This window comes from Diachasmimorpha longicaudata, chromosome 5 (genome assembly GCF_034640455.1).
Source record: "Diachasmimorpha longicaudata isolate KC_UGA_2023 chromosome 5, iyDiaLong2, whole genome shotgun sequence".
NCBI lineage: Eukaryota > Metazoa > Arthropoda > Insecta > Hymenoptera > Braconidae > Diachasmimorpha > Diachasmimorpha longicaudata.
In genome coordinates, this window is record NC_087229.1 from 4,286,467 (window position 1) to 4,297,016 (window position 10,550).

A 10,550-nucleotide genomic window follows, 5' to 3' on the forward strand; every position below is an offset into this window, starting at 1 on the left:
ATTCCCCGACGTTTCATGATATTGGAGATTGTTTTATGCGTGTTATTGGTTCAATTTTCGGAATATTATCTATGGCATCATATCAATTTTGCGAGAGTCGGGAAAAAAATATTGGGTGCTGATGGGGGTTATATGTAGTATCTGGGCGAAGAAAAATTGAAAACAATTATTTGATAATGTATTTGTTATCCTCATGGATGCCATGGAATTAATCATACCAGCACGAATACTCGAAATAATAATATTCGTAATTAACAGTCGCTGGGGATTTCTTTCAACAGAATAATTCTCTCGCTGATTAGTCCAAAGGGCAATTTTTATAGGGGTAGGGGTAACAGTTGCAGGGAATTTTATTCCACTTTGGTGGCTGCGCCTGATACTTTATCATTTAATTAAACAATGAAATTAGATAATTTGCTACTGATACTCATTAAGAACGGCTGAAAGTGCCAGATAACAGGGGAATGATAGTATCGGGTCACGGAAGGCAGTATTTTCCGGTAAAAATGAAATAATTTTCTGTACTTGAATATTTCAACGTAAAAAAATTATGGAAAAAAGAAAAGAGTTTAAGGATCGTATAAACCGACCATTAGTATCGGCCAGCTACTGTCCATTGTCTCGGTGTTTGCTGAAACAATTGACTGGGGGGTACTGAACGCAGTGTTCTGGCCGTCTCGTTAGTGCTAACCAAGAAGCAACAGAACCTGGCATTGTCCACTTCTTTGGTTAGCACCACAAGAAAAATTCCTAACGAGCTCTCAGCCACCGTTTAACACCTTACCATATTCCAAACTGTTGTTTATACGTATGCGCATTGGGTACACCTTCACATGAATTTTATGCGCGTCATGTGAAAATATTCAGGGGTTTGCATCGAGTCAACGACAATTATATGAGTGAGTCAGAGATTAGATCAGGGGGATTCACTTTAAAAAAAATCGTTGGAACATTTCTTTGAGTCTATTCGGTTAACAGAATAATAAGGTATGATATTATATCATGCCTATGTACACCTTGTTTATTCCCGGACGTAATAACCGAACAAGTGAAATCAAACAAATCGAAAATTGGGCGATTGCAGATCTTCCGTTTGGAAGCAAAACCGACTATAACAGGTGAAACGTCAGTACAATTTTATACTATAAAAAAATATATATAGAATAGTCAATATGCAATTAATTATTTAATTGGGAAAGTCGACTACTTTCTAATTAAGAAAAAGATAGAGTAGTGAAGGGTTCACGTAGATTTAAAATTAACTCAGTAATATTAATTTTCTCTACAGTATGATTCAGAGAAAACGTGAACACTCGGTTTTAGTGAAGCAAAAAATTGAATAATAACTGAATGCTAAAAATAATTAAGAATACCCACAGTGGGACTATTACGAGCAATAGTGTGGGGTTAATGGAACGAGGGTGTATAAAAAAAAATTATTAATAATACTTGGACCCTCGTAAATGTCCAGAGATATCGCAACACGCATTACCATGTGAATATAGTCATTCCTGGGTAGGGATCGCTCGTTGTTGCAGGGCTTTTGGTGTATAGACTGCTAGGGTCGAGTCACGTGGGGGCGAACGCCTTGTAAGCAGATACATTATTCTATGGGGACTAATGTAATATGAGAGGAGGGGTGAGAGGATTGTAGTGTAACCGAGATGGTGGAGGGGGCGAAGAAGGGGGGGGGGAGAGAGAAAAGGAGACTCCTTATCTTGACGTACGATAACGAGGTTTGCGTTATCGAGTTAGCGCCTCATTGTTCGATTATTTCAGATCGTTTTTATCTGATAAAAGCATCAGCTACTCCTCTGTATTCATTTTGGTTTCTCCCCTCTGCCTTTATAAAATGGCTAAGTACATAAGTGTATATAACAAGATCATATATGCGATTACGGCGGACGTCGCGTGCCGATAAACTAACAAAATCTCGATGACAAATGACCAGGGTATTCGCTGTTCGTTCTGTCCACGGGATTAACTCGAATTATTTTCGCGTGAAGAATTGAAGAAGACGGGGAAAAAAATTCAATAAACATTGGGAGAAAAAAAAGTAAAAATTCAATAGAATGTGCGAGCCGGATGTCAAATGGTAGAAGTTGTCATGGAGATTCCATGATTTATTTCGTAATAATTCAGTGATTGAATTTTTGATTTTCATAAAATTTGAAATAATTTATTATCGAGTTATGCGACAAAATTGCGGTGCCCTCGTATGCACAGCACAGAACGATAATAATATCATATTTGGTTGTACTACTCTCATTGTTTTTGTTGGCTTCTTCCGAGATATTTATTCACTGCATTGTCTCATGGGCACTCTGTCTCTATCCGACGGTGAAACAACGACAACTTCATTCGTGCACCTCTCGGTCCCCTCTCACTTATCCTCTCCACGAGGTAGTGGAGTCCCTCCAATACAATATTCGCGAGTTATGAAGCACGCCTTGCACCCGTTACGTGTGCATCGATATATGCCGACAAGTATAAAGCAAAAGAGGACTCTTATAATGCAAAAGTGTATGGTTATATCTTAAAAGACAAAGATGTATACTTTGGTAGAGGTGGGCATTTGCGAAGGGCCCACCCAACACACGCACTAGATAGGAGAGAAAACGTGTACTCTTGGTGAGTGCCGCGGGATTTTACCCTGGCACGAACTCGTGTTCAAGGTATCTGGTTTCTTCGCCTCGTTACCTTCGTAACTTCCATGAAATGCCAATACACTCAGTTTATTCGTATGCATAAATTGTGGAGTATAAATGGTATCAAACATATCAGATATTTAATTTATCGTCAAACGCGCGGGGAATAAATGAATAAATTCATTGACTTTGCCGTGTTGTGAACTTTTAACAATGTTCATGCACTAAAAAATTTGGCTGAACTAACAGCTCTCGGGGTCCAGATAAGTTCACACCGTTTCGGGTGTGGAATTCCGTTCGATTCAACAATCAACTCATTATTGATATGCGACTGTATTAAAGTCCACCAAATAATGAGATAATGAAAAAATATTTTCTAAGGGAAAGTCTACGAAAATTGTCCGACGTGCGGGATCTCCAAAATGGAAAATGTTGGACCGTTCAACAAACTCGATTTGTAATAAATTAATTGGTTTTTCTGGTTAATTTTCATCGAATGCTTATCTCCGCGTAAATCAACAAGGAAATTGCACAAATCTATATTCTACACTTTTCGTTGGCGTTCCACAATTTATGCGCAATCACGATGTAAATTAGCGGACGTAAAGTAGTACTTTCCCCGACATAATGTTCCTCAATTTGCAGACTAAACGGAATTTCGATACTTGAGTGAGCATCAGCTCGTTATCATAACGTCTCGCCTCCTCTCCTCAAGCTCTCTCATCCACTACACTCAGCAGTTGGATAATCGTTTGGCTCCGACGAGCGTTAACCAGAGCGCGAATGCTCCCCGGTTGTACATGCCCATATATATGTATATCCACACAATCCCCTAGTACTCCGCCCTCGAATTTCGATACACCCCAACGAGTCACCATCATATCCCCTTTACGCAGCCATCAGCCTTCTACATATCCCCAACAGATTCTGCGCAGTTTGTTGCGCAATTTCCTATCCACCCTCGCAGTCTGCCCTCTTTTCACTAACGACAACGATCCTTGGAAATTTAAGTTGCCCACCATTTTACCCTCGACCACGGGCTTCACTAAAAACAAGATGGTGGATGCGGTGCGCCTGGCATTTGAGCGGCTAGACTGGCGGTAAAGGGAGGGGGGAGAGAGAGAGAGAAAGAAAGCCGGCTGATTGCCAACGTTGAGCAATTAAACGGTATAATAACGTTAATTATCATGGAGCCCAAATGCGGTGTCGAGATTTCTGCTCCGCCTGCTTCTTGTTACGTCGGGCTAATTCACATTAAAATGAATAAAAAAATTGTCGTACGTTAAAAAAAACCCTCGGATGAAGCGAATGGAGACGTCAAAAATAGCTATTGATTTATACTCAGAGAACATTTTGTACGGAAAATAAAAAGTAGAATTTAATATCTCGATTTTCCACGGAAATAGAGACATCGTACAGTGATTCCCCAAAATGAAAAAAAATCTTGAATCGTTTTTGAGGACAAAAATGATTTTATTGGTACGTGAGAATGAATCGACTCAGCCACTGGTAAAGAAACGAATCCCTCTTCATGTTCTGAAGATTTTCCTTTTGTCAGTGGAGTCACTCAATGGGCTCTCAATGGGCCACTCAATGGGCCCATTCTCATATTCTGAGTGAGGGTGCTATTTTCGGGAACTATGAATTAAAAGAAAAATGCTTCTCATCCTCCATGATTTATACCGAACTCAATAAAAAAGTTTTCTTAGATGTTCTTTGGTGTCATTTTAACAGGTACATTTATAGTAACCCGGGAAAATACGATATTTTTATTACGGAGAGCTAAGAATAAAAAAAAAATCTCATAAAGTGGTGGCTCGAGTTTTCGTTGCGGTTGTAACGCACGTGTATGATGTGAACTGCGGGACTCGGGTTTTTTGATATTTTCTTTATTCTCACTTGCATATGTAGGGGACCACCTCCGGACCAGAACACGGGCTACCACTTTGCGCTCACTTAGCACAACATAAACAACTATTTAGTCAGTGTTTTAACCACCCGGGGGATAAATGGATAAATACTCCGACGATACACAAAAATCATCGGACACAATCCAAGAGGCGCAAAATCTATCCCCAAACCACTCGAAAATAAACCCCAAGAATGAAAAAAAGTACTCCATAAAGAATTCAAACTCCAGAAGCTCATTTGTTGTAAAAATAAACGAGACATTGTGAATTCCAATCGTTCGTCATTTGGCACAGCCAATTATTTAAATGAAACTTTAATTGAATGCCGATTCACTAACGAGTTGCGGCATGATAATGAGAATATATCAATTCTGATGGCCGTTGAAGTAAAAAAAAATATTTCGTTGTTGGATGGGAAACAGAGAGAAACCGCTAGATTCGAACAGATTAACCTAATGAATGCCCAATTTGTAATCATCGTGATATCGAAGAATTATTCGTTGATTATTCATGACTGATTATTTATAATATTCGCGCGGTTAATATTTTTATGCATTTACTGTTTGCTTTATCCACCGTAATCTATTTTTAGGTTGGCTTTTCAGCATATCTCCCAACAAAACAGGATATATATCTATAATCTGTTGCAAAAAAGGCGAGAGTGACGCACAGCTGAGGAACAAGATGATAATCAGCACGTAATTAGCTCCTTTTCGAGCTGGCAGTTGTATTGAGACTGACTCCTCCAACAGTTGGTAAATATATTTTCCCCGAATGAGTAATAAACAGACTATGACGTATTATTTGTCAAAATTGAACAAACACTGACGATTAACATTAAAATGGGATAAGCCGAGTTATCAAATTGACATAAAAATTAATAAAACTCCTGATGGCTGACCTTAACCCGATAAGATAAATTAAAAAGACAAACTCAAATGCATTAACACCCACTAATCTTTCTTAATTGCTGCGTGATTAATTAATTAAGGATGAGACGTCTTCCCAGTTATGTCGTCATAAGTGAAATAAAAGTGGTGGAGAGGAAAGAAAAAAAATGAGACGATAATGATCACGAAAATTTACACGAGAACGATTGCATCACCATCGCTTCGAAAAATCTTCAGTTTACCTTGCACAATACGCAAATTATATCGTTCGCGGAAATTTATGGGGGCGTTAATTGCCTCGAGGAATCGTTTGGACTAACGAGCGAGTCCAGTGATGCCGCATTCTGGCTCGGCCGGGACAGTTATGTCGTCGACCAATAAGCCAGTGATTAAAATTCAAACGCGCGCGGCACAACCTCATAGCAAAAGAAAATTAAAAAGAAAAAAAACCATGGGGAGGCAAAAAAATAGCAAGAGCTGAGTTGATAAAGAGAAAGGCATGTATAGTTGAATGCGGAGGGAACAAGCGTTTTGTTGGTGTGGGTATTGGCATCGGAGGTTGGCAAAAAAATTTCGAATATTTATGTTTCGTATTATTAGCGTGAGTCGGATGATATCGTCGGTGGGCATCGCTAATTAGCCCTCCTCGCAAAAGACTCTGGCCTTTCGGCAAAACAGTGCTTGCTACTGTTGCTGATGTTGCCTTTTATTTCTTCCTCTCAAAACGTCGGGCAATATAAGGGTATATAATCAAGATGGTGGCGCCAAACCGCCCGGCACTGGTCGATTCCGAAACTAATTGCCACGGCTAATTTATGCTGCGACATGTAACGCACAGTGATCCCCATTCTCCTAACTACTAACTAATCGTACTGTAAAATCTTTTTGAGTTGCCGGAATAATCATTGGCTAAATGTTTACCTCTATTTTCCCCATCCGGTCTATTTCTCTCAGTCATTTACAAATGTATATCAGAGAGCCAATTTTCTGAGGATTAGTAAATCATTAAACATATATGCGACGCTGTTAATTTTGTGTGATGAGTTGTTGAAAGGCATTTAATAAATGACTTTGATATTTATCTTGAGACATTTAGAATTTTATTTAAATAGGTTATTTCTCTATTTTACGTGCTAACGACTTGTACATTTATACAAAATCAATCATATTAAAAGGACATTTATCAAATAAACTGGGCAGGATAGTATCATGATTAACAAATTTTCATTTGAATTCATTTTGGTAATCTCCATAATGGAGTCTCAAATATTTACAACATTATTTTATACTATTTACATGAAAATATTTACAAAAATAATGGATCTTTAAAATGGTCGATTACCCAGCACTTATCACCATACACCGGACCCAAGTTAATGTTTTAATTAACTCACTCTATCAGTACTGCTATCTTGTCCTTCACAATGTCGATTGGAATGAAAGGAATATAAAGAATAAATGACGAATCACAGATTCCTCATGTTTTTGCTAATAAACTAACAGCCGATGATTGCTCTTTTATGAAAGAGATCAAGACAACTAATCAAATGACATTTTCATTCTCTCCCTTGATGAGATTGTACTGAATGATGTGGAGCCATGCCAGCTGAATGAGACAGCATACCGACGGAATACAGGGCTGCTGGACCGAGAAGACCATGATGAGCTCCATAAAGTGAATTGTGATGCTGTCTAACTGCTGACATTCTTAATTTCTCAATTTCTGCCTCTTGCAGACGTTTCGCTTTAGCTCGGCGATTTTGAAACCATATCTTTACCTATATTAAGAATACCAATTAGTCGTTTAATTAATTTACCTCTCACTGTTGAATAATTAGTGGATATGCGGTGAATTAATGTAAATATTTACCTGCGTCTCGGTAAGATGCAACGACGATGAGAATTCAGCTCGTTCAGCAACACTGAGATACTGCCTCTCCCTGAATTTCTTCTCCAAAGCCACGAGCTGTTGCGTTGTAAAAGGTGTTCTTGGCTTTCTGTTGGGCTTGTGCTTCCTGAGATTGCACTTGATTTTGGCTGGCTCACCGTTCTCTAAAAAAAAACAAAAATACATCATGAGTGTCTTGTTGCTGTGCCAATTGACTCGATAGCATGTTATTTGTTTTTTCTAGTCTGTCCTTAATTCACCGAGACAATTCATAATTTTCCGGGATAACATATAGCCAGATGGGAGCGCCCTATTAAGTTTTTGTGTCAGAAGAACAAGACTAAACCACAGATTCCGGTCGCGGCTGCAATTCCCCTCAGCACATCTTAAGGCAGTGGGGTCCACTGAAACGTGGACGTGTCTCGCTTTTTTATTGAACCATACCCTCGTTTTTTTTTTATTTTCTCCTTTTTATTCATAACCTTTACAGCAAAGGGAAAGATGAAAACGACCCAACGAGGGGTCATTAAATGAATATAACGATATACGCGGTAAACGGTGCGTTGTATCGTGAATAAAGTCCCCGGTTGTATATGCACTCTTTCCATTTCTCCTTTGTTTTTTTATTCATCTGTTCTTACTCCTTTTTCCCATCTCATTCTCAGTCTCTTGACTCTCATCTCCTTAACATCGTGTGTGAATAAATTCAACTTGATATGATTTATGTTTGATATATCATTAAATTTAGTCAAACGCTCTTGTCTCAACAAGCACAAATTCAAATCAACGACAACCCAATGATACCCATGAAATCCCTCTGTTGGTTTTCAAAAGCCCATTGAGATTTGTCCCCCGAAAACAATTGACAGATTTGTAGGGAGCCAGTTAGACATTCTCGATGAATCCTTTCCACCATCTTCAAGGCGAAGGACAAAAGGCCATTTCTCGTTGTTTTTGAATTTCAAATTCCCGTTCCCTGATGTTTGTCAGTCGTATATATAACCGATACGAAATACATGAGGATTCAGGCCGAGCAAGGCACGGGGCAATTCGCCTTTGTAGAATCATTCCTTTTCTTCCCTCTCCACTGGACTTTAGCTAAGGGTCCAATTAGTCTCTGGGCCAGTCTTTGGCATTCGGTCTGCCTTGCTCCTTGGGCGATCGGCCAAAAACAACTCACCCGACGGATTTTAATCCACCATTCCAAAAGCCTTTATTTACCTCAACCAAAACCATTTGGAAGTCCCATTCAAAATAATTAGCTGATTCTAACCAGATTGTCGTTCCCCGAAACCGCTACCAGTCTTGGATTTTTCATCGACCATTACTATACATTTTACGACAAGCTATCTTATCTCCCTTGGCTACTTTGCAGAAATTCAAAAAATTCTATTTGTTTGTAAAAATAAAAAAAAAAACATCAACCTCTTCAACACAAGAGGAAGACACTTGATCCTCGAGTTGCCTCGACTGTTGAGATAAACGACTGTTCAAACTTTCAAGTGTTATATACGCGGTTTAAGGGCGATATTTCCTGTGAAAGTATCCCATAACACAGAATTATTGGTGTTGAAGCGAGCAAGGAAGGGTAGGCCCTGCCATTGGGAATTTTCAAGCGACGGCCGACGGGTGCTTCCAGCTAAACCACGACAAATCGATAATCACTTCTCCTTACCTCCCCCCGTTGAATATAAGTACCAGCAATAAATTGAAAAAAATCGGTGATAAGGACAGACGTATAAATAATCATGACGTACCGTTTAATGGTGTATGATGAGCAAAGTGTGATGGAAAATAGCTGGCAGCAGCAGCTGCTGCGGCAATAGCAACTGCTGATCTGTGCTGGACACTACCACCCCACACTGATGCTGGATGAAATCCCCCAGGGAGGCCAGATAACGTGCCTAACGTGGAGAATCCACCGACATAAGCTGGCATTGGTCTCACTGGATTTGGACTACTCGTTGTTCCCTGCTGCTCCAAATCTTCAACATCAACAAGACTTCCTTCTTCATCATCCTCCATATCCAGTTCCGAACATCTTGAGGTTGCCCCATCGTGTGAACTTCTCGGCGAATGTGAACCATAGTCCTGCAGATTTGTTGTTGTATTTCGTGGTGGTGTCAGCATACGAGATATCGAATGACTTGTTTCAGTCAATTTTGGAGGTGAACTAGCAGTTCTGGTATCACAAACTCGTGTAGGTGACTGTGATAATGTGTAATTAGCATTCTCAGGAGTACACGAACTTGGATTTCTATACTGACGACTGGCAACTGGTGAATATGCACTTGTAACTGGTGATGAGCTTGGAGATGGATACATTGCTGATGCATTTGACACCTGTGCCTTGGGCTTCTTGGTGTCAGCAAGTAGTGCAGCCACTGAGAAACTCAATCTCTGTTGATTAGCTCGAGTTGTTGGAACAATAGCTTGCGCCTGTTCTGGCGGTGCTGGACTTGTTGACGGTGATGTCGCTGGTGAGCTTGTCATCCTTAACACTGTCATCCTCGTAAAACCTTGACTTTATGGTCTTTTTGTATAAAAAAAAATCCGGAGCTCTTCGATTATTCACTTTTCATTAAGCCCTCAAATTCCACAGCACTTAATCATACCGCTAATTACTTGTCACTAAAATTTCATTATTATCCACAAATTGACTTAGAATCATTAACTGATGATTAGTTTCCGTATTGTCGGCGATAAAATTAAACGGAAATTAGGTGGAATGAGCGATAAGGATAATGAGAATTGTTGAGTAATGATGCTTGAAAATTATTTCAATGACGATTGTAACTGAGACTTCTTTGCTTAGCAAGGCCTCCGAGTGAACTGACCGAGGATTCAACAGCGGGGACTAAACCGACGACTTTTTCCTTCCACGCAACCTAGCCGGGTTGTCGAAGTGGGGGTAAAACACGATGAATACGTCTAGTATATGGATAAGGGGGCGGTTACGAGTTGCCAACCATCCGGGGTGTGTTTTCCCCTCGTATCCGCCCCTCTGGACCCTACTTATGTGTTGAATAGAGACAGAGCATGCAATTGAGAGAGCGTGCATTGAATATTTTTCGCTGCACCGGACGACTTTTGAATCTCATGCAAATACGGTTGGACGTAGCGAGGGGTAGGGTGTAGGAAGGGGCAAAGGGGGTAGGGGGGAAAGACAGGAGGAATCGCTAAAGGGAGGAGAGACAGTAGCGCCGTAGGGGCG

At 40.0% G+C, this 10,550-nt stretch overlaps 1 protein-coding gene across 1 annotated transcript; it reads right to left on the bottom strand.

The window, feature by feature from the left end:
- Positions 1 to 6,518: 6,518 nt before the first annotated feature.
- LOC135162980 (homeobox protein GHOX-7-like) lies at positions 6,519 to 10,186 on the bottom strand. The gene is made up of 3 exons (XM_064122016.1): positions 9,094 to 10,186; positions 7,319 to 7,500; positions 6,519 to 7,226 (listed from the first exon to the last, which is right to left on the bottom strand). Exons 1-3 carry the CDS (start codon positions 9,842 to 9,844, stop codon positions 7,005 to 7,007), a joined length of 1,155 nt encoding a protein of 384 aa, XP_063978086.1. The 5' UTR covers positions 9,845 to 10,186; the 3' UTR covers positions 6,519 to 7,004.
- Between the last annotated feature and the right edge of the window lie 364 nt (positions 10,187 to 10,550).